This window comes from Tauraco erythrolophus, chromosome 9 (genome assembly GCF_009769465.1).
Source record: "Tauraco erythrolophus isolate bTauEry1 chromosome 9, bTauEry1.pri, whole genome shotgun sequence".
In the NCBI taxonomy this organism is placed as follows: domain Eukaryota; kingdom Metazoa; phylum Chordata; class Aves; order Musophagiformes; family Musophagidae; genus Tauraco; species Tauraco erythrolophus.
In genome coordinates, this window is record NC_141473.1 from 36,783,849 (window position 1) to 36,809,614 (window position 25,766).

A 25,766-nucleotide genomic window follows, 5' to 3' on the forward strand; every position below is an offset into this window, starting at 1 on the left:
TTTAAAAGTTCCTACACTATTAATTTTACAGCTAATTTTGACTGGATACAAGACTTGTTATTTGCCCAAGTAACAAGAAAACAGATACTGTTATATTAATTTTCCTGATGTTTTCTAACAAAACCACAGCAAGTTAAAAGAAATATCATTTTACAAGTAGAATTAAAATGTTTTTTAAAATATCGATTAAATTTATGTATTTTGGAGTGATATTTAGAAGCTCAAGAATTACCAAATAAAATTATGTTTATAGCTATATTTCAGGAAAGTTTTAATTTTTAAAATATTTGGTAAATTAAAGATTCAAATACCATGCTTGCCTCTGCCACAATTTCTTTGGACATACAGTGATAAACATAAAGAGACTAAAACCGGAAACTAATATATTCATTGTCACATGTTTTGGGATATAAATATTTGGCTGCATCAAATGCTGCATCTCAGGAGCTAGACCAGAGAGATCTTTGTGTCTCTGCAAAAGAACCAAAGGTTTTCTCTTGCTCCACATAAACAGAGAGCAAGCACTTCAGGATTAGGAAGCATACAGTATGTGAAGAGTTTCTTTATTAAAGTTTTTCAAAACCAGGAAAGGAAACAATACTGCTTGGAGCACTGTTACCCCTCCTTAATAGTTTCAATAATACAATCAAAATAAGTCAAAGCCATCATTTTCCCTGCTTCTCTTTCCTTTAGGTCAAACCCTCAGATGGGTAAATTGTTTCTTAATGGTAGTCAATGGAACTAACACCAATTTAAACTAGCTGAGTCTTAATGGGTTTATATCCCAGCTGAAAAACCCACAACTGAGTCTGTCAAATATGAAAAAATAAATGTTTGTACTTCTTTCATGCAGCACAGTGACGAAACTGAAATGCATTTCACATAAACTCTATCCACGATACCAGCAGTTCTGGCTCCCCTCGCTTCTCCGGCCCCCACTTGAACTTCTCTATTGCTCAAACAAATGTAAAGTTATAGAAACACCCCAAATGAGTATATACAACTGGATCTATGCAGGTAATCCCTTGGCTTTTCAACAAAAATGTAAGAAAATTGAAAGCATATCTTTTTAACTATTTAATGAAAACATAGGCTTGGTCTTCGTATCCTGTCTTTGAATTTCCAAACTAGCAAATATTTCTTTATAAAATAGATGTTTTCTTGATTTACTATGTTGTCCTAATTTAACATTAAACACATACTTTAAGAGCGTTATGTCTAAAATCTAGTTCAAATATCGAGTTTCCACAGCCCCACACTAGCAATTAAGCATGCCAAAAAGGTTTTGTTGTGCTTTAAGAAGCCTTTACTAATTAGATTAAATAAAAAATACTTACCATAATATTTACATTTTCTTTCTAAGTGTCACACTTTGGAGTTTTCCAATATTCTTCCTTTTCTAAAGCAAAAAGAAGTGAGACATTTAAAAAGCAGTTTCAAAAGCACCCTAGGCAGAAAGAAAATTCCTTTTTATAACATGTGTGATAGCACGTGGCATTACTATATGTCATTGATGTACCAGTTGGCCTAAACTTGGCTTGTAATATGCGTGGTTTACCAGATAAGAATAAATTTTAAATCCTGTGATATATCTTTTGACTCCTTCCATTGAGTAAATTGATATTTTGACTGTTTGGAAATTAGACGGTTCTGGAGACTGACAACTGCTGGAGGGAGTCCAGCGCAGGGTCACAAAGATGATGAAGGGAGTGGAGCATCTCCCTTATGAGGAAAGGCTGAGGGAGCTGGGTCTCTTTAGCTTGGAGGAGACTGAGGGGGGACCTCATTAATGTTTATAAATATGTAAAGGGTGACTGTCATGAGGATGGAGCCAGGCTCTTCTTAGTGGCATCCAATGATAGGACAAGGGGAAATGGATATAAGCTGGAACATAGGAGGTTCCGCTTAAACATGAGGAAGAACTTCTTCCCAGTGAGGGTAACAGAACACTGGAACAGGCTGCCCAGAGAGGTTGTGGAGTCTCCTTCTATGGAGATGTTCAAAACCTGCCTGGTGGTCCTGCTCCGGCAGGGAGATTGGACTAGATGATCCTTTGAGGTCCCTTCCAATCCCTAACATTCTGTGATTCTGTGAACTGCATAAGCAGAACCACTGGCTTAAATGTGGCCTGGGACAGTAGTCATAAACATTTTTGATTACTAGGTAATTTATTTGAAATAAGGTCTTATTTGGTGTCCTATTAGAAAAGGCATATCCTCCTCTCATTCTCTTTCTTTCTCTATCTCTTTCTCTGTCTTATATACTTATGAAAAAGTCACGTTTGGCACAGTTAACAATTTGTATATCTAGTCAGAATGGCCAGTGCCTCCTGCTATTGTTGCTCTGAGGTAATTTTCTGGGTCATGATCCTTACTTCAGTAAACGAGCTTACATTATCTGAATATCACTTGTTCTTTAGCTAGACAGAGTGATTCTGATACTGCTGGTGTTCAATAAGCTGGTACTATCAAATTACTTTAATTCTTATCTCTGTCCCTTCTGAAAGTTTGCTTGTGTTTTGACAAAAAAAAATTTCCTTATTTTGAAATTAATTCTGTCAGTAAAGTTGAATCCTAAAAAATCCAGTTTTTTTGAAGCTTCATCAGTATCTACAGACACAATTTTTGCAGTGCATCTTCATGTAATTTCTTACAAATTATGTTATAATGCAAGTCAGTTTAAAATTACAGTGAAGAAAGCAACATTTAAAGTGGGAAGGTGACTCAGTGGCCTGAGGGAAGGCGTTCCAGACAGATGAGGCAGCATAAGGGAAAGAGTGCCAGAATCATCAGGAGAGGCTGGTAAACTGATCTCAAGTGTGCATAATAAGGTGACACATTAAAGTGCTGGTAAAACAGTAACTACTTCTCAAGTCAGCCACCTAATGAGATTCAGAGTTTGGGAATGATATCCTAGTTACGTTTTCATTACAAAATGGCACTGTTACAATACAAAGGAGGAAAATTTTAAAAGCCATAGAACTTCTCCAGAAGTTCTTTTTTCCCCTTGTCTATAAAATCAGACTGCTGGGCAGAGTTGATGCTTTCGGAACGCTGTGCACCAAGGATCAAATACTAGCAGGTAGCACTCACTCTCCTAGCTGTAACCAGCCAACACGACTCCCCTAACCTCACAGGCCATTACTGCATTTCATTTGTTGGCACAAAGACTGCCATGCTTTTCTGCTGCCACCCTGTGTCGAAATGGTAGGTTCCATGTAAGCATGGATATAACCTCTCTTACTCAGCTGTGGCCCTTCAGACTGACAATTTATCAGTTCATCCTGTGGCACCATTATAACACACTGTACAGAGTCTCTCCTTTCCATGGAGTTTGCTTCCATGGAGTCATATTTTAGCAAACTGTCATCAAACTTCCTGCTGCCTAATCTATGCATGTCAAGCCCTCATCTCCAGTGAGTTTCTCTACTCACTTCACTGAACAACCATGTTGCTGTCCTCCAAACTGTTTGTCCCAGGCCTACCTAGCTGAGGTGATCCGATGACCACAAGGTGGGAGATGAGCAGATGGGCAGACTGCCAGGCACGCTGCTGGTAAACCACTGAAACTCTCATCTGAGCGTGCTTGGAAAGCAAGAGGTCTCGAGAAACTATTTTTAAAATGTAAACTATCCATGAATGCCCTCTCCTTATTCTCTTCTAGCAACAATCGTTTAAGACATTCCAATTACGGGTATATCTCATGAAGTGTAATTTTGACAACTAAGTTATTGAAGGTTTTGTCCTGTTAAACATCTGACTAAAGCTGATTTTCTCTATAGTTCTATTTGTCTATAACAGGTGCCAAAGGCTCTGATGCTCAATACACCAGCCAATCACTCTGGTCTTGGTTACTCTAAAATCCTAAAGCTCCTGATCTACGCTAGCATTAGGCTGAGCTGCCTCAGGCTCCTGCCAGCTGCCTGGCCCTTGGTGTTTAATTTGATGTAGGCCTCAGGGCCTCCAACGTAAAACAAAGAAATACACTGGAAAGCCACTACACCGAATCAGAAAAAGGATACTAAAGATACCTAGATTTTATATAAGTGATCTATATGTTCTTAGTTTACAGAATGCAAGAACCTCTGAGTATATTTTCCTCTTTACCTTGCAACTCACATTAATCAGGTTTCCATAAATAACAGCCATGCTTATTTTGTTCTTTTATGTTAAAAACACTCACAGATAGACTCTCAGTGAAGTCTCTCAGGTCTTTAAGGATTTTGGAATTTCCTTGTAAGTAGCCTAGACGAAATTCTGCTCTCTGTTCTAGATGTGCAATGCCATTTAAATGATAAGGACTGCACTGTAAATCTGTTTGACGAATGTATAATTGGAAACAAGAGACTGTGTGGTTACAAAATACGCCTCACTAGACTGACTCTTAATACACTTTAAAAAATACGATCTGTAATGTGTTGTTGTGTTTATCTCAACCCCAAGTCAAAAGCATTCACGTATATGTCCCTGTCTCTGGACAACAGTAAGCAGTTAACAAAGGCAGACAGTGTAGGTGTCAGGTCTGCTTAATATGAACCACAGAAATAGCTACCATGAGAAAATAAAAATCAATCTTTCATTACAATACAAAGAAAAGGAGAAAAAGTTCAAATATTCAAAATATAGAGAATATAACATGGCTTTCACAATAGCAATGTTCCTGTATTTCCTTTTCCTTCAGATTTAGGTAACAAGATATCTCCACTCTTTGTACCAGTCCCTCTGATAATCTGTTCAGTTGGTAGTAATCATGGCTATAAACATCCTTTTTAGATGTTTTGGAGATGTATGTTCTGAAGAGAGATACAGAAGCCAACTGAAATGGATAGATCTGCAGCTGCTAGGGTCTCATCCAGTTTTAGCTGAAGAACAAATTAGACAAGCCACGAAAAAGAGGAGAGCAACACCCAGAAAAGAACAGCAAAAGTATGAACACAGTGTTCGACATAGTGCTCTCTCTTACGTATGATCAGAGGAAAACATGTCCATCGTTGTACCAGCTACCGCGTGATCTGGCAAACCTGTACAAGCATCGGACTGAGTCGGTGCCAACTGGTGCTCCCTTAGCTGGATACCTGAAACAACATGGCAAATCAGTCTTGTCTGCTAAGCCAGTGTCGTGGTTTAGCCCAGTCGGCAACTAAACGCCACACAGCCGCTCACTCGCCCTCCTCCACCCCTGGGGAACGGGGAAGAGAATTAAAGGGGAAAAGGGAAGGAGACTCCTGGGTTGAGATAAGAACAAGTTAATAATAACAATAATATAAAATTAATAATTATAAAATACTATATTAATATATATGCATAATTATAATAATATATACAAATAAGTGATGCACAGTGTAATTGCTCACCACCTGGTGACCAACACCTGCCCCGTCCCGGCAAATGATCCCAAAACAGATAAGTCCCAACACTGCAATCCCGAACAAGGTCGGGGGGGGGGGGGGGGCGGTGGGCAGGGGGAGAGATGGGGGGAGAGAGGGAGCGCGCGCACTCCAAGAGTCCCTTTGGAAGAGAGTCCCGGAAGAGCAAAGGCCCTTCTTTCCTGTTGACCCTCATCTATATACCGGGCATGATGTTGCATGATATGAAATATTCCATTGGCCAATTTGGCCCTCAATCCTAAGTCTAAATTCAAACCATAAAGGGAGTTGTGGATACCTTGTCCCAGCCATGCTCCCCCTCCAGCCTGTTGTGCTCCTGCACGCTGGCAAAAACACGAGAAGCTGAAAAGACCTTGATGTTTCCATACCAACTATACGCATCAGTGCACTATCAACGTTCTTTTCATAACGAATCCCAGCTTAAAACCAAAACCCAGAGCTCTTCTAGCTGCTAAAAAGAGAAACTAACTCTGTCAAAACCAGAAGAGTCAGGTTCTTACTAAAAACAAGAGAAGACATGAAAGACAAGAAATAAAATGAGGAAATACAAGAAGACAGGGAAGGAGAGGTTCATAGTAGGAATGCAAATCTCACATAACACAGTGTCCCAAATTTGGTGAAGACAGTAGAACTAGCATCCCCTTTCATGGTCTGTTTTGGACTAGTCATGCCTCACAATCAGGACAGTGAATCCTACAGTGTCAGAATGGATCCTGTAGTCTCTGACGATGTGGGGAGTAGTAATCCTAACTGTAAATCCCACACCTTTCAATCAAGATCGGTTTTTTGGAATCAAGCTTCCTCCTGCTTCACTTGCCCAAAGAAAGTCATGAATGGAACAGCACATCCCCTTGATATTTTGTTCAGTAATCAAACCTAGCTTCTGGGTTATTACTTTTAATCCATTGATTTCTGATCTTGTGTTTCTGTTGATTACCAGACATAGTCTCCAGCAAGTCACTGGATTTTATAGATAGGGGTCCTCATTAGTGTTATCTCCATTTTTTCTGTAGTTGACTTTTTAACGATTTGTAAAAGTAATCTTATATAACAGGTTGCCTCAAACTTTTGCTTCTTTGGGCTACTTCCAGTCTCTCTATATTAATATTTGCTGTTTGCTCTACAAATCATAGAAGTTTGATAGCGCTGACCCCAGAAAGAAGGCTGATGTAAGCCAAACTCTGGATGCAGAAATGGTGGTAACCTCAAGGAGATCCTACTCAGCCACATGAGCACTTACAGGTAGAGCTCATGTATTTTATATTTGAAACATAAAGGGAAACTATCCACTTTAAAATCTGAATGCTAGCAAATGAAGGAACCCAGCTGCTTGTAGAATGTTGTTTAGACATCCCAACTTAAAAAGAAATTCCCTTACAAAAGGAAGAATGCAAGAGAATCTAATTAAATATTAACTATACAGGCAACAGTAAAGTGATTGTGAACAGACACTTTTTGCTAACTCTTTTGTACTATAGGCATTTTTGCAAGTTGATCAAGCTCTTTAGAAGGCTAATATTATACAAGGTAGTATTGTACAATGGATAATACTGCACCAGAAAAAAAAAAATCATAATTTAAAATAAGGACATGATGCCCTCCATTTTCTTAGGCAGGGAATCCACTTTAAAGAATCTGACACTTTTACAATTGAGTCAAAGTTTTTTACAAAAAAGGGATTTTACAAATCTTCTTTCACGATTGCCACCCATAACATCAATTATTTAATGTTCTGGGGATTTTCTCTGTTTTATAGAAATCTTTACAGCATTTTCTACCTGTACTGTTTCTACTGCAACAAAGCAGAATACTGGTATATTTTTACCTATTGATTCATTTTGAAAAGCAAATAAATGGAACATTGGGTGAAACTGGATAAAGACAGTACAAGAGATTGTGGCTCTGTGTGGATGGCTCAAAGACTGCTTTCATTACTGTGGTTATAACTAACTTTTTGGAAAAGTCTGAACTCCTCTCCTATTGATGTTAGTGACAGAACAATCACTGACTTCATTGGAGATAACACCAGGCCCCATAAATTACTAGCACATTTCATCTAAGTAATTAACAAGACTGAAAAATTCTGTAGTGTCACTCAGGCAACCCTTACATGAGTGCTGCCCTGTGAAACGATAAAGCTTGTTTTGGGCTGGGTGAAAAAGAAACAGGCACTGAAGGAATGTTCCAACATTAATATTTGTGCCTTCTACAGAGAAGAGCTACCATTTCTTTCATCTTTCTGGTATGTCTCCACTTCTAAAATTAGGATCTGAGTTAGAATCACACAATACCCGGCAGGCTCATGCTAAGACATGCACTGCATAATGGTATGGATAGAAAATATCCAACTCATATTATCTTACACAAGGTTTCCAAATCACTGTTGAACTAGCTTTACCAGAAACATCTGAAAACTGCTATTAACACTTCTCTTACCAAAAGAATAATAGCCTTAAGATAATTCATTAAAGTCTATAATCTAAAAGAGAAATAGGGCTTGCCACTGCTGTTCAAATTACTGCACCTTTAAATGTAACACCTCAAGCAGCAACTAGCCACTGATGCTTCAAGAAAAGACATCATTGCTATTGTCCAAAACTGCACAGGTAGGGAGAATTCACCTTGGAATAAGCTCGTACAACTAGGTTAGTAAAACTAAAGACAAAGTGGGTACTTTCTGCATCAACTTTCATATTCCACTAGCAAAATGGTTACATGTATGCTAAGCCTCTCTTCTGAAGTTACTTCTTAAGCCCATTAGAGCAAACTTGTCTAACTCACTGCCTGTTTCATACTCCACATTAGAAAGAAATGCGTTCAGCTTTGGGATGAGCAAGGCCAGTGGTTGGTGGGATGCAAACCAAAAGTGGGCAGTAACCCTGTGCTCCGCAGAGATCTGCAAAAGCACTACCTCACTAGAACTTGACTGCAAAGAACCTTAGGGAAGCTTTAAAAGAAATGGAATATTTAGTATTTTGGTTCCAGAATTTTCAATGGGAATTTAAAAAATCACAATCTAAAATCCTATCAGAAATCTAGGACCAACTACAAAGACAATTTTAATATTTTTGATAGTAAATTGGAATCGGATTACAATTACGGGCAAAAACCTTGTCTTGTAGAAATTCTTGTTTAGACACGGTGAGACTTTTTCCTCCTTCTCCAGTTTTCCCCATCTCTCCACATATTCTGTTTGTGAGATAGATGTATAAACACCATCTTCCTGCTCTGTATAATTGAAGGTGATATGTGGTAGTCACAAGAACATAATGATTATTGCTGCTATTGCACATATTTATGGGCAGTAACAGAGTCTGTTGTTGTGTTGTATATTGGGTGTTTCCTAATCATTACTCAGAAAAAAAATCAATAAAACTGATATGCAACAGGTGGGTTTTGTGTCTTTTCTCAAAACTTTTTCTTTTGTTTGAAAATTGAAGACACAAGTGTAATTATTAGTATGATGTAACTGTTTCTTTTGAATGTCTTTTATTTTGTAGACTGGGCTTTATTAAAGTCCATGTGAAACCTGTATTTATATCCTATAGGCAGTAAGTATTTGATTTTCAAAAGCATATACTGTGTTCCTCTAAATCAGGAGCAAATTTCTGTTGCTTTGTATAGCACCTTCATGAGCTTAGTGGCAAGGATCACACACACTTTTGCAAACCCACTTGTGACAGCAAGGTAAGAAGTTATTATGACGTATCTGATACCAGCTTTTCTTACTATCAGTTGGAGCCCTTTGGATGTGAGCCCCTTTAGTCAGTCTCGGAATGGCAGTGGGACATGAGTTTGCTGACAATCCAAACACTGATTTATCATTGCTAGCATTTGTGTACCAGTTCCTGATCTCCACACAAGGCTCCTGGAGGATCTGCATTTGTACGTTCCCAACTGTAATTCTCAGAATACGCAGACCTTCTTCAGAATAATATATAGTCTAGTTGTAATTAGGTGTCCTTTTAGAGCAAGGAAATTTCCCATTTTTGCTTGAAAGACATTGTACTTGCTATTTTTTTCTCACCAATTTGATATACAGAATATATCAACTCTCTCTGGATCTGTCTCGGCACTCTTGCCTATCCCTTGCAGAGGCAGACATGGCAACAATTTGTATTTGCCCATCAGCCAACACCTTTAGAACAGAACCACAACCTGCAATATGCGCATCGTTGCTCGTATCTTGAATCATACTGCAAACTCCTTTTATTGGTTTAAAAATTAAACCAAGAGATCGATGAGCAGTAAACCAGAAAATTCTTTATCCTGTAGACACTGGTGGCACTTTCTAACACTCCAGAATAAACACACCTTAGTGTGCTGTTATGTTCTTCTGAACTAATGACAGAACAAAGGCAAGAGGACATTAGAATGAGCTTTCATTACCAGAGACACTGCCATGTGAGGAAGTATCACAAGCTACTCTTGTAGGCGAAGATACCTGAGTATGTCCAGACCCCTTCAGATGATACATGCTTATCTGAAACATAGGACAAACTCTGAGGACCAGCAGCAGTTCTGGTTATACAGAGGAGGAATACTCTTTCCATGGTGGCAGGGATTGATCAGCTCCTGAAGGAAGCATAATTGCTGCACACTCTGTGACTTGTGCTTCTTAGGTCTCTTTGTGACTTCAACACCTTTTTCTGACTCTACACATGTTTCTTGGCTGGTGTGTCCACAGCACACAATTAAATCATTGATAAATTTACATTGTCCCTAAGAATTCAGATCAAGTTATTAATGGTTGAATGAGTTAGGAGGCATCACCTGAGCTACGGTGCCATTTTACATGCTCACCCTTAAAAACTGGGAGCCGAAACTCTCACTGCTTTGATCTCCCCACAGGCACACATACAGCCTGCTGTGTGTAAACTGAGTGGAGCTCATCTGAGAGTGGCTTGGTCAAATACAGTTGAGCTTCATTAAAATCAGAGTCACTTCACAAACCAGCTGTTAAAACATGTTGCCAGCAAGTTTTTCTTTGTGGAACAGATGCCCTCTTTCCTGTGAGACGCACTGCTAACGTTCTGCTTGGTGCAGTTCTGTTTTCTTTCTTGGACTGCCTGAGGCTCAGTCTGGCTCCATGTGTGTGGCCACTCAGCTGGGTCCCAGTCTTCTGATCCTGCCTCCATCCTCTCTCTGCTTCCAGCCTAACTAAACATCAGCAGCGCTCAGTTTTACAGCTTTTGTTCTAAGGTGGTATTCCCGCTCAGAATACAATTTTGAAGTTTGTCCAGCTGTTTTTCATCACTAGCTTCTGTGATAAGTATCTGACTAATCAGGATGCCCTGTAATATATGTCCCAAAGCTTACTGCCAACTTGCAGCTGTCAGCACTATTTCCAGCACTAACCTCTAAAGCTGAAATAAACTTTTGTTCATGTGTAATTGTGAGCTTGAGGTAGCTTGATTTGGAGAATTTCTTATTCCAAACTAATTAAGTGAACCTATGCTATATGCTAGGTACAAGATACTGACCTGTATGTACTATGGGCTTAATTGTAACCTCGAAATCACTGTACCTGTGGCAAGTCTATGCCCCAGAGAAGTGCTTATCTGCCTCAGTTACTCTGAGATAGTAAGCTAAGCCGTGCTTCTTCTCTGAGCTGTTAAAACAAACAAACAGGTGGTAGATCAATATTATAAAGGATAATGACTTCTTCAAATCTTCAGGTGCCTTTTCTTTTTTATGTTCTAAGGCTCTAAAACTCTCCAATACTGTACTTTAGATGGCTTCTTCCAGCTCCAGCCATATTCCCAGGCTTACTGTCAGGCTAGACAATATGTGTGGTATTAAGGGATGCCTTCAGATGACCTCCAAAAGACAGTGTAGACCTCTCATGTAACTTTGGGCAGTCCACAGAGATGTCTAATAATTGCTCTCTACTGAATAATGTGTAACTCATATCCTTTCTCAATTAATGGTTCAGCACATGGCATTATAGGACTGCATTAATTTCATCCTAAAACCTAGAAAATGAAGAATTTTCCATTTATGATAAATCCTGAAGGTTTAAAATTACAATCTGATAATCCTACTGTGGAATAACAGCCAACCAGCCATGTATAAAGTTCCATTTTAAGACTCACTCCTTCTGCTTGTAAAGGTACTTTGGGCTTTGACAGACAAGATCTAGAGAGAATTAGTGCTCATATAATTTATTCTAGGATGCTATGCCTTATCCTAGAGAGGCAGATGTTCCCTTCTGCCAGCCAGAAAAGATGAAAACACATAAAGATGGAGGTCATGATATCTTGAAGTGGTTTTTTAGTGCTTAGCAGTAAAAAGCCTCAATTTACTGTCTTCTAAAAAGATGACAGAGGAACAACAATATTTTCATGTGCTTTATGCTGTTATTTGCAAACTAGTGAATCTGACATTCTCTGATGTTGCTCTAGCAAGATGAGAGCTCTGCAAGACCTGTCACATTTTCTGTGTATGCTCCAACTTCTTGTGGTTCCTGAAAGTTTTGTCCTTGTACCACCAGCTCTTACAATGGTCAGTCCGTTTGGCACAGTAAAGGCTCATAACTTTTAGGGTTTCTCAATGCTGTACTTTTTGCACAACCCTTGGCTCATTTGTTGCACAGGTTATTCAATGATTTTGCAATTCTAGCATCCATCTTACATAAAAATCTCTTAAAGTGGAAAGTTTTTGCACATTTTTTTTGATCTGATTGAATAGTCACTTTGAATTGCTTAATTTTGCATATCATGCACAAACAGCAGTTCACAGCTCAGCAAGACTTCATGCACATTCTATAACAATTGCATCTCAGCAGAAGTCCACATAGATTTACAGTAATTTTATCAGACACATCAGACTTTATTTTCAGGCTTCAGACTTTGTAGCCTACAGATCTACAGATACTGCAATGTCCAAGCTGCAGTACCATGCAGTACAGTATCAACATGCAGTTCCTGTCAGCACTGTATGGCTCACATCTACTGTTGCAGATATAAAGATCATATGATATGATATTAGATCTCTATTCCAGGTATAAAGTCACATTAGACATCACCCAACCCGTAAAACACCTAACCTGTCCCCAAAAGAAGGGCTGACTTCACTATACAACTTTTCCATACCACTGAAGAAACCACTCCGCAAACTAACGTTCACAAGCTATTCTGACAATGATATTTTAAAAGACAGAGAAAAAAAATAAAACTACCTCCAATGCATCAGGAAATTTTTCATAAAAGAATTGCCTTTACCTCTGATTCTTCATACTTCCAAGTGATGTGGTAGGTCTTAGTCACTCAAGGTTTTAACCGGTAGCTCAGTTTTACAAAATGAAATTCTGTACAGTAACAGAGTTTCACTGTGTACTGCTTAAAATATTTTGAAATTATTTCACCTATGTCTCGGTTTTATTCACAGCTAAGTTTCACTTGCCTCTTTTAATTACTTTTCCCCCAACAGTTTATTTCTGTGCATTCAATAACAAGTTTAGAAGTTCTAGCTTTTTAAGGATTTGCAGTTACAGGCCATCCGTAAGGATTTCTGCATTGTTGCACTGTGTTTATTAAATTGAACACTTCAAAGAAGTCAGGAATATTTTACTATTAAATCACATGCATTTGCTGAGTTTGCCTTTGGAGTCACAAAACTTTGCCATCATTACCAGCTGATGGGTGTCCTCCCGACCGAAATCTTTGAGTTCCGATCCAAACATACAGACAATTGCACTAACTAGCAACTTGAAAAGGCTGGAGTCTAAAGCGGCTGACAAGAGTAACACAATGCCACTACAGTGCCTCTTGGATGAATCAGCAAAACCCGCATAAGCATCTATAGGGGACGTTTCGTGAGTGAGGAGAAGGCACTCGGTGCCCATAGGTGCTGTCGGAGCAGTGGATTCCCTGTCCAATGAGGTGGAATGCTCCGCAGGCACATGGTTTACGCTTCTCAAAATAACTTGGGACCTGCAAACTGACAAATGCTATTGCTCCGGTGGTGACAGGTTGTCCAGCTTCTTACAGCCATCCTCATAATAACGAAGGTTAACTTCCTTCACTGTATGGACTCCTAGCTGTTTCTGTTCCTGAGGACTCGAAGAATTCCCTCGCTTCCTTAACTTTCATCTCACACTTCTGGATAATTGTCATCGCTACTAACTGCCAGGGTTGGGCAGCAACATCTGGAGGAATTAAAAAAGGTAATCGCTCAACTTTAGATCGGTCTACATTTTGATTTTGCAGCACAAGTGCAGAAGGATTTGATGAGCGTGTATATTTGAATGCTAATTATTGCTGATAAGACATATACAGGGAACAAATAATTTTTAAACTGGCTGACTTAAATTATGCCGAGGCATGTGTGTTGCAGTGCAAGAGAAACAATGTTCAGCGGCATTATAAAGGGCTTGAATAGCACTGGTGGGGTTCTCACGATCCCTCGGAGCCAGTCTGACTCCTCCAAAGAGTCAACAGAAGATTGTAATGACCTGAAAAGCTCCTTGCTGGGACTGTATTCTTCTTCCCACTTATTTTCCCTCCACGTTCTGATATATTTACACTGTACTACTGACCCTTAAACCAAGATGCCATAATTTGGATTTCCTTCTTAAGCAAAATCAAACCTAATTTAACGTGACCCCATAGTTAAATACTTTCTATTTATTTATTTATTTATTTAGTCGTGTAAAATGACCCCGCTGGCTATATTTAGTGCTGGGAGATCTGCTCTCTGGATTAATGTACACAACAGCTGCAGAAACAGTCCGGCTAGAAGGGCATAGCTCTCCCCCTTGAGCTCTCACTATCTCCCTTGCTCTCTTTCTCTCTCTCAGAAAAGTATTTGACTGTCAGTAGCAAATGTTTGGCCCAACATATTGCAACATTAAGCAGTAATCAGAAGCCCATCTTAAGTTTTACAAAATAATATGTCAACAATTGACAAGAGAACGGAGTAGCTTTTGAGCTTACGTCAATAAAACATTATACAAATCACACTAAAGAAACTGATTAATTTATCAGTAGTTTAGTTTTGGTCATGAGGTTGACATTTGTGAAGATGCTCTAGAGTTTAAGAGTGGAAACAAAACCAGCAAATGTTAATGGAACAATTTAATAAACTCCAGCTCTGCTCTTCTCCCTCTCCTACACCTCCTGAAGGTTCCTAAGGTCAGGATATTTCTTTCTTTTTGTCTTTCTTTTTTTCTTCCAGAAACAGGTAACAAAATTTAACAGCAATAGGAAGTGTGTTAGTTCCTGTAGCTGTGCAGAATGATTTTTACGTATCAGAAATTATTTGTAGTCATTTCAGAAGTTAGTTAAGTGCTGCATTTGACAGGCTACCAAAGACAAAGGAGAACTGTGTGCTCTGTGCCGGTTTGCTATTCCTGTCCATTCTTTAGAGATTTTACAGCAGGTCTTGCTGTGGTACTGAAGGAATGTGTCTCATCAACAGCTGCTAAGAATTAGCAGTCTAGGTGTATTTGCACATAAATACAACATTATGATGGTTTGCTAAAAATTAACACAACTCTTTAACAACAATTGGACAACGAAATGTAAATCGTAATCTAAATCACCGCGGGGGTGGGAATCAGTTTACTTTTCTGTTTAAAACTTAACAGGTTTAGTACTTGTTTTCATAAACAGTAACATTCTTCAGGGACAGGCAAATTAATTCTGCCTAGTATAAATCTCACTTAAACACTGTAGTTTGAAGATATGATTTGAATGGGAAGGCTTTTATGTTACAATATGCTTAGGGAAAACTGATGAAAAAGCGTAACAAAACCAGAACAGTGGACAAAAAGAAACAAATACAGCAAGAGTGTGAAAAAAGAAACGCACAACTAGAAAACCTTGAGGAAAAAAAATGCAAGCCAGATTTCTTTTGTGTCTAATTTAAGGCTTGAGTTCCCTTTTTCACTGGGAGCCAGCATTTGTATGAAAACTGAATCACATTTTGAAAACAAAATAGCCCATAGATTTTAAATTACCAGACAAAAAGATGTGCAAATGCCATGTCGTTTGCATACTCCTGCTTTTCAGGGCTTTTCTTTGTCCAGTTTGTGCTTGTTCAGACTGGCTACACAAGCAGTCTGTTGTCCACTCTTCAGATACAGGTGTACGATTCACATAACACTGGTGCCACTTACACCACAAGTAGAAAGGAGACTTTTGCTGCACGTTTTTAAGTTGTTCAAATCCTCATTACGGTACCTTACGCCGTGCTGTAATTTGTCAGTCTGGACTGAGCCCGTGCAAGACATGAATCTCTTTTTAACACTGAGAGCTAAGCTGTAGCTTCAGTTCCAAACTAAAACTGTACAGTAGTCCCCAACCGCACGCATCTGCGAGTTGCTGCACTGCTCACGTACACTGTGAGGAATAATAGAAATGACCTAGTTTAAATCATTGGGGTCATAGTCCATGAAAGTGGATGTGCAGTTTTAGCCATGGAAGGCTTGCAGAGTGGTGTGCTGGTGTTCGGAGCCGGATAAATAAATATTGTTGCCTGTTAGCTATATTTTCCATTAAGGACTTTTGTATGTACATTCAGCACCAAATTTTGGGGCCTTTCATGTAAACTCTTTCTCCTATGGGCAATCTTTGAAGGAAGCTGTACTACATGTGTTACTGGCATCAATAAAAACTTGTCTCACGTTATGAGTACTTGAAGTACTACAGTCAGAGCTTGTGCTGACATCTGAAGCCTGGCTTTCACAGGCCAATGGGAGAGGATGATGGAGGAACATCCTAGGCAGGCCTCCAAGACAGCCGTCACCTGTTTTCCTTTTTGACCTTCTAATTTAAACATCAGATTAAAATTATTTCAGTTTCAATTTGACTTTATATGGAGTTTCCTCAAGATATTGTTTACCACACCTTGAATACTGTGTCCAGTTGTGAGCCCCTCACTACAAGAAAGACATGGAGGTGCTGGAGCATGTCCAAAGAAGGGCAACGAAGCTGGAGAAGGGTCTGGAGCACAAGTCTTATGAGGAGCGGCTGAGGGAACTGCGGGTGTTTAGTTTGGAGAAAAGGAGACTGAGGGGAGACCTTCTTACTCTCTACAACTGCCTGAAAGGAGGTTGTAGTGAGGTGGGTATTGGTCTCTTTTCCCAAGTAATAAGCAACAGGACAAGAGGAAATGGCCTCAAGTTGCTCCAGGGGACATTTAGATTGGATATTAGGAAAAATCTCTTCACTGAAAGGGTTCTCAAGCACTGGAACAGGCTGCCTAGGGAAGTGGCTGAGTAACCATCCCTGGAGGTATTTAAAAGATATGTAGATGTGGCACCTAGGGACATGGTTTAGTGGTGGACATCACAGTGCTAGGTTAATGGTTGGACTATGATTTTAAAGATCTTTTCTAACCTAAACAATTCTATGAGTCTATACCTTGCAGTTCAAGAATATTCACTGAGGAGGCAAAGAGAACTTGAGACATGGGTAAGAAAGGGTCTCAGTTCTCATTTTGAGAACTATTAAGGGACAATATTAATTAGGAAAAAATAAAGACTTTTTGTGATCAGAGTAAAAAGAAAAAAGTATTTTCATTATATGATAGTATAAAGGAAATGTTGAAAAACTTGAAGAGCTTCGAAAGTGCTTTTTCTTTGATGAAGAGTTGAATTTTTTATGCAGCTTAGAGTGCCCACTACCGTAACACTGAGGTCACAGGCCAGGGCATGACTCCAATTGCACATAGGCCTCTTGCAGCGTCTTCTGCAGAATGAGTTGGAGAGAGGATTTATCCCATTCCACTTCTGAAATGATGAATTTCAACTTTTTTTTTTTTCTTTTGTGGGCTGTGTGATTATGCTGTAAGCAGGAAAGGGAAGAGGCTTTAGGGACAAAGTACAGTGGTAATGCAGAACGCATTTCACCTCTCACATTTCTAGCACAAGAACAAATATGACTGCTTCCTTGTGAAATAGGTGCTCTTAAGGCTCATTAGAGTTTCTTAAAGCAAAATAGGTCCTTTTAAGGCTTTAACATTTGTACACTGAGTCACGTTCAAATGCCTGTGGGTGAAATGGTGAACACCTCCAGACAATAGGAAAAGAGCTGTGTTAGGGGAGACCAACATCACTAAAAAAAGCAGTCTAGATAGATCCTCAGCTACAGAAATCTAGACTCTAAAATATTCCCAGCTTCAAATCACTTGCTTGTGGTTCGATATTATTTACATAATGTTCACAATATATTCACATGTTAAAGTATATCTCTATAAATTCACATTATTTATACTTCAGTATATTATTTTTAAATAAATATAGTTTATGTATAACTGTATATAGATAATTCAATTCTATACACCCTTTCTAATGAAAATCCAGATAGCAATTTCAGTTTAAAAGGAATTTAGAAGTAGTTAAGACCAGTTAATGTCCCAATTCACTATCACAATTATTCAAAAGATGAAGCATTGTTCAACTTCCAAATCATTAAAAACATATTAATAATAATGAAATTTCCCCAAAATTCTAAATATTGGATGCTCTATATTTAACTTTTTTTCCTTCTTTCTTCTTTTTTCCTTCCCTTTCTTCACTTCCTTTCTCTTTTTCCCCTTCCTTTTAGAAGGGAACTTCCTTTCATAGGTAACGTTTTTCAGGGTTTAAGATTAAGTTTGTAGAGGAAAACTTTGCATGTTACCTGAAAACTGCTTAAAAAATTTAACTGTATGGCATTTACAAATAGAAGGGCTACAAGGTCAGAGTTAGTAATTTTGTTCACAGCTACAAGTAACTCCAGAAGCAGTAGTAGCCATTCATCAGTTATAACAGCAATTAAAAAAAAAAAAATCCCTTGAACAGCAGAAATTTACATTAAAGCAAAGAGCAGTAGTTTGTGAAGAAACTTAAAACAACAACAAAACACCACCAGTCTATTCAGTATTTACAAAATTATGTAACAGTGAGGAAAAAACAGCTACCAGCCTCTTTTAGGCTCACAATCGAGTGAGAGTTTTAAGGTCTGGAATGTATAAAATGGATTAGAGATGGAAGAAAATGCAGCGTATACTTCGAATATCAAAAAGATTACATTGAAAAATATACATAAAGAAGTAGGATGTTCCCTAAACAGGGACATAACCTTTAGCCTACTTGTTCTTACAGGGATTCTGATTCCATCAGAAGCTGTTACACTCCTGGGCTTGAAGGCTCTCTTCTTTTCCACCAGTTAATTACATTACTTGGAAATGGGAGTTTAGTTATCTGACTTTCTTGATTCATTACAAGGAATGGAATTCAAAGCTGCTAACGTGTCTAAAACAGAAAAGCACAACACCTTCTACATAGCTTCCTAAATACAATTATTAAATGTATCTTACACTCACACAAGACCTCAAACCCGAGTCCTCTGCGCCAGCCTAGCCTTTCCTCTGCCTGGAGTCTCAAAGTCTGTCTTGCAGCAGCTACAGCTTGTCAACAGGCAGGAAGGGAAACGGTGACAATGGCAACTGCTTAGTGAGAATTCCTGCAAGGACCTGTAAGAATGTGATTGTGATCGTTAAACGTCTGCAGGACGGATCACTTGTGTCATCTCTTAGCTTGTTTTTCATAGCTGTAATCATACAGCTGAAACACGTAACTGTTAGCGTTCAATAGCGTACACGTAAATGCAGTTGATGTGCAATCAAATTAAATGGAAAAGGACACTGCCTCTAACATCTGCTAAACTTTCCAGTTTCTAAACAAAGGTGCTGGGCATACAGGTGCAGAGCTTTGCTGTGTAAAGGCCACAATGGTGCCACTGTGCAGAGAAAGCAGCAGCAGTTTGTTAGCTGTCCTGATACTGGGGTTTCATGCAAAAGCAGTCCCAATTAAAGTAATGGTAGCTTGAAAAGCCAGACAGGAGCAACATGTACTGACTAAATTCATTAATTTTTAACTACAACTGAAGGCCAAAGATGTTCAAATGCTTTTTTTGCATAAAATCTGCTCGTGTCAGATAACCTCTTTATTGTGATAAAGAGAAGGAATGTTTGAAAAAAAACTTCTTCAGGGCATTAGGCATTCAAAGCTGTCTGTCACCAAAGGAAACAGAGGATCTGCACTCAGATATATCCAGGATCCCCTTCAGTTTTGCTGGGATTTCACTACTGCTGTTTTCTTAGGGAAAGTTCAGATCCTTTCAGCGATGACTCAGCGATAGGTCTAACGAGCCTCAAACAAGAGGAAACGAAAGGGTTTGGTGTCACACTGCGCAAGCTTCCGGCGGTGTGATTTTCCTGCCTTCGCCGTGAGGATGTTCAGGTCAAGTTGCTGCCAAAACAAACCGTGGAAATTAATTCTACCTTTGTGAATATTTTATCCTAAAGATCACATGGCTAATAAGAGAACATTGCCATAAATATAGGCTCTTGGAAACTCAGAAAGCTTGTGCAATTAGTCAGCTAGTGGAAACTGAATTAGTAGACTAAAGAAGTTCACGCAGTTGGTTTTGTTCATGATGCCTTTCAAGACAATAGGTGCCTAAGGTCACTGCTGTTAGTGTCCTAGGAAAGCAGAAAACACTGCCCTCAATGCACTGGTTTGGTGATGTACGTAATGAACCAGTCAGGAGTAGAGAACTGCTGACTGCCGGAGTCAGGCACCCCATTTTCAATCCTAAATAACACCGGTTTAGGGCTATTATTGCTAACTAGCATTGCAATTCCTCCCCTTGAGGAAGGGGTTCACTGGTTCACTAAGTCTGCAAAATTATTGGTGCTTTCATTGACACCATAAATTGGTGTCTACTGTGTTTTTACTAGAGTTTGTCCTCCTTACTGCTTACTCAACAGAATTATCTGCAAAGTTATCTGCAGTTATCTGCTCAACAGAGATATCTGCAATTACTGTATACATTTTGCTAGCTCCATGATATGGCAGTGGTGTGCCACGCACTGCCACTCAGTGCCAGCATTTCGTGCCACTGCACACTGGGGGACCATGGGACAGTTTTCGTGCAACCACAGAGACACTTTTGTTCCAAAGTCCCAATTAAGAAAAATTAAAGGGAAGGCTCAAGGCATATCAAGGCCAATTCCACATCTCAATCTAAACAATCCAGAAAGTCAGGCAAAGAGAAAGACTGAATTCAAGACCAGATCTTAATTTCGGAGCTTAGATTCCAATGTTGGCTATAGAAAGGCTAAATTACTATTAAACATCATTAATCAAATCTATAATAGCATAGTTGTTCATGTGGTGACATCTTTTTGCTCACTAGAAAGTTGGTTTAATAGATATTTTAGAAAATATATTGAATTCAACCTTATTGCTACCTAGCCCAGAGCCCCTGTCAGGCTGTGTGAATGCTTGGTCTCATTTGAACCAAAGCTGTTCTCCCCTGACTGTGAAATCTGAATGGCTTCAGCCTACTCAATGCTTCTCTCAATCATCAGCCCTCTGTAGTCCTTGGAGAGTGTAACTCCTTGTAGGGGGAAAAAAAAAAAAAAAAAGGAAACTGGACATCTCTCAAGGCATAAGCAAGGCATAATTAATAATTTTAACTGGATTGTCTGGTAGCCTCAGAGCAACATTCACTAAAACTCAACATTTTCCATTTAATAACAAATATTACATAATTCAAAAAAACTTTAAACTTCAGTAGCCAAGCACTGCCTCAAAGTGCTACATTTGTACCCAACTTCTTCCTTACTAAAAATAGAATAAATAGTTATCTTCTACACAAGCTGAAAATAGAGAAGAGTTAGATATAATATTCTGACCCTGGGTGAGCTGTAAAGAAAAGTGACGGCTCTTAAAGGATTAAGAATTTAGCATCAGATTAATTCTCATCAATATCTTGCTTCCCAACACCAGAAGGAGCACTCTGCTCCCTTCTCCCTTCTATCCCTTCTGCTGCCATGGGCAGAAGGAAGTAAGTTGTTCCAGCTCCTTTGCTGGGGAACTGTTTTCTCCCATTCACAACTGCTCAAGTGCTGTCAGAGGTGCAGAGACAGGGTTGAACCAGCAATTTGTCCATTTGCTTCCTACACGTTCACTGGGAACTGCGACAGACAAGTGGGTTTTGCACTTCCATGTATGGCTGTACTGCCTGGCCTGGCCATCCGAACGGAAGACGCTTTATACAACTGCATTGCCACTAGCCAAAATGAACTATCAGTAAAAGGAAGTTTTGATTTGACTGCTTTAATTTCCTCTATCATTTTATATCTTTACCAAGTATAGGCACCTCTGATTATGTTACTTGGCCGTAATTTACACGGAATTTTCCTCCTTTCGCTATCAGACACTTTCAATGCATTGTTCAAAGGATGAACGGAAAATACGCAAGACCCGGAACAAAGTCTCAAATAACCATATTAAGCAAACAGTTGCTTTCCTATGTTTATCTGCAGAAAAGCTGCACTGTGATTAACAACTTCTGTTGAAATAGACACAGCACTTAAATAAGAAAATCAAGCAATATCTGTACAACACAGGAAAATGAAACCCTGAATAGTCACAGTCAGATGATTTTCATACACCCTCTCAACAAAATTATTGCAGGGGTTCTTTAGCTTCATTTGACTTTGGCAGGTTTTGATCACACAGTATTATTTCCCTACTTGCATTTCCTCCTTAGAGCGTCCAGTGTTCCCTAAAGAACTCCATCGTCTTTTTCCAGCTCTGATTACCTTTACAGACACGGAGATGAAATGAAGATGTGCCATTCTGAAATGCTTCAGAAAGAGTGGCCAAGAAACGTAGCAGGCTCAATTTTGCAACCATGTAAAACCATGTCAGGTACAGCCTTCTGCTGTAGCATCTACAGCTACACAAAGATTCGTACAGCTGGATGTTTCACTTCAGCCATGGCCACATGTAGAGGGGTCAGTGTGGAGCTGCATCCCTCCAGAGATCTTGTGAAAGAATGTACTTTCTACGACATCCCACTAAAAGCACCCACTGCTCTCTTTTTGCAGGCTAAGCCAGCTGCATGGTGCAGAGAAAAGAGCTGGCTATGGCTCTGCTTCTTCCCTTCTGTTTTTAAGCAGATACAAAGCGGCACGTGGGGAGGAGGTCTAAAGCAAACTTGCCCTGTGTTACAGCTGTATTCTAGGTCTGCAGCTCAGTCATGTGCGAGGCTTGGCTCCAGGCTGCAAACTCCTTATGTTAAGAGTGTATTTAAACTCTTCAGAGTTGAAAGTGTAGCTTCAGCTGTGACCTTTACAGTAAGTACACAGTACGCTATCAGCACATAAACAAGATAATATAGCCCCTTAAGCACGTTCAGCTTCAGTGGGGTTGCACAGCTGTTTTAAGAAGTAAAAGCTGAGCAAGCAAAAGTAGTATCCCTAGAGTGGGAACTTGAAGTCTCACGGAGACCTCTTTGTTCTCTTAAGAGGTTATATTACAAACCCCATCTAGTCATGAAACAGCTTACAACATTATCTGATGTGGGCTCCCCAAAGCAATGTTCTCTTACGTGCCACAGCTTCACGGAAACACTGTGCCAGACAACTCAGCACCAAGTGTTCAATCAGTATTGCAGATCCTGGCTCAGTTGCAGGGACTACATTAGGTGCTTAGAAGCATATTGTTTAGATGGTGTTTTATTTGTCACTTTTCATACAGGCACAAACTTCTCAATATTTTGTTTGGGTGCCTTTGTTGTCTTACTGATTTTGCTTGTTTCATATCACCAAAATAAAACAGTAAAATCGATAAATCTAAAATGCCAAATATTTACATGAGAAAAAGAACTTCAATGTAACACATTGTGCCTCAGGCAAGGGATTAAGGCCTCAAAATGCACATCAGAATACCATAGCTTTAGGAAGAAGGGGTGTCACTCAACATTCCAGGAAGAAATACTGGCAGTATGAGATATTACTACCTCATTTGCTTTTTACCAGCCCTTTTCCAGGGATAACTGTCCCGCTAGCAGAGCAGAAAGCCCTTCACAGCAGAGATACCTTTTTTACTTTTCTTCTCTTTCTCTGGCAACTTAAGCTGTTACATGAGTCTGTGAATGGAAATGGCTGAGGTAAGGGCATGCACGTTCCCTTCTCTTGATGGCACGACAGGAGCAGAACCTTCTGCAGTTCAACAAATCGGACACCTTGGAGTAGGAATATTTGAAACCATCACAGCACGACTTGCCAGGCCATAAACGAAGTAGGAGAGAGACACTGTTTACTGCATATTCTGAGAAACAGACCCAGTGAATAGTCATGCACTGGTCTCAGTATCTGTGAGGTATCTGCTCTCTGAAAGCTTGTGAAGAGTATTTGTCTTATTTGTCTCCATATCTAAGCCACCTTAAGGTGAGCATGTTAACAGGATGTCCCAATCACTCTACATTCATAATGGGTCTTTGTGTAAATAAGAGGGAGAACATTATGCAGAAGTACTGACTTAGGCATCACAAGGGATGATTTAGCTTCACCTATCAGGGGTGCAGGTTAAAAATGGGCCTTCTGATACTGTCTTCTCATCCGTGCTACCTTTTTTTCAGAATCAGGATGACCTAAGAAAATGATTTTGAAAGTCCTGTAGTACAAATGGTGGTTGTATTGAATAATGACATAATTCTCTTCTTACTTTAAAGAGCTTATTAGAAATAATGCTTAATTTAAGAAGGCATATTACATTTATCACCATTATTGTTTCCTATAATGCAATATCTTTAAGAATTTTAGATTAAAAGCTTATTATAGAATATTCTTCTCTCCCCTTCTCCTTTCTCTTCTCATCCCTCAAATGCTTTTTGAGGGTTCATTTACTTACTACTTCAGTATCTTTCAAGCTAAATTTACATAAAAGTACTGGTATTCTCTCACGACTTTCACTCCTTGAAATCTCCAGCATTGAATCTACCTGATGGGGTTGTTTCTAACCTAAGAAACACACATCTGCAGCAACAGAGATTTGACATTGAAACTCAGTCAATAACTCTGTAGTTGAAGTTTTGCCTGGAACAAAGTATGAATTACTATGCTTGCAGCTGCTTTAGCTACGTAAGGCTACCACCAAAAGGCTACTTTCTACCAGTAGAAAGTGATAAAAGATGGATTTTACTGGGTAAAGGCAATAGTATCTGTCAGGATGTACTGAAACAGGGTTTTAAAACAAGGCCATACTTCTAAGTTAATATTCAGCACACAGATGCACTTTGAAAATGTTGCGTTCTGCTTTTCGGAAGCCTGTGATTGTGAGGAATCCAGAAATTTGCTTTTGATAAGGTGTGGTCCTATTTGTCCTTTTCGTTGACAGCATGCAAGACGACAGTTTAGAATCCTCAACTTCAATATCTCAACTGCTGAGAGAAAGTTATTTAGCTGAAACTAAACGTCAAGGGAAGAGTGAAAGAAGCAGATCAGAAACAGCTTCTCATAATTTCCATTATGGCAACACTTCTGGTGATTCAGATGAGGTAACTGCCCAAGATGACCTTCCAGATCTCTCTGCTTTTTTGAGCCAAGAAGAGCTAGATGAAAGTGTAAACCTGGCAAGACAAGCTATTGATCAGAATCCACTGGAAACTAAACAGGAGGAGCTTCAGATACATTCACAGCATCCCCCAGATCAGCTGAAAAACACAGGAAAACACAAACAAATGGCCCACTCTACAGCTCTGAAAACATCAGACAATGGTCTGCACTCAAACTTTTGTCAGGACAATGTCAAAAATACAAAGGGCTGCAAAGGGAGCTCTCAAGACCTAAAGAAACACCACCTCCCGTCTGAATCAGAATCAAAAAAGGAATTCCTAAATAAGGCGGCAGATTTTATTGAGGAACTCTCCTCACTTTTCAAAGCTCACAACTCTGAAAGAATAAGACCCCGAACATGCAAAAACTACAGGAGCAAAATTGATTCTAAGAATAAGTCTGCTCAAAAAGGTAGCTCTAGCCTAGCTAGCACATCAGAAAACAGAGAAAGGCTTTCCATTCCAGTGCCTCAAGACTCGGAAAACAAGGCAGAGAAAACATTTGGACAAACGGATGATCAACGGGCGGCAAACTTGGAATCTATCAATCAATTAACAAGTGCAGAGCTAAAAACGGAGGCAGAATCTGCATCTGTATATTCTGATGAGCCTATTGGACAACCACCACGCTTTACTCAAAAACTGAAGAGCAGGGAAGTTCCTGAAGGAACCAAAGTGCAATTGGACTGCATTGTGGTAGGAATCCCAGCACCCGAAGTCAGGTAAACACATTCTACACTTGTCATTTTGTATTTCTGTAATAGTAGGTGTATGCCTCACTCTTTCCAGATATTTTGATGCTTATGTTTCAGTAAGCTGTAGCAGAAGTCTCTAGATCTCGATTCTTAATATCGATTAAGAAAAAAACCTGCTTTCTTTAAATCATAAAAAATGTCCCTTACATTTTAAGACATGTTTTGAGACACATTACTTCCTTTGAATTTTAGAGAACTGTTTTTAAACACTGTACCTCCATAACT

At 39.3% G+C, this 25,766-nt stretch overlaps 1 protein-coding gene across 2 annotated transcripts in view; it reads left to right on the forward strand.

Annotated features, from left to right (window-relative positions):
• The first annotated feature begins 24,570 nt into the window (after positions 1 to 24,570).
• The window catches only part of MYPN (myopalladin), a 48,072-nt gene continuing 46,876 nt past the window's right edge, over positions 24,571 to 25,766 (forward strand). For both annotated transcript variants that reach the window (XM_009988067.2, XM_086616364.1), the window contains exon 1: positions 24,571 to 25,508. In XM_009988067.2, coding sequence (XP_009986369.2) covers positions 24,571 to 25,508 — 938 coding nt within the window. The remainder of the gene's footprint in view (positions 25,509 to 25,766) is intronic.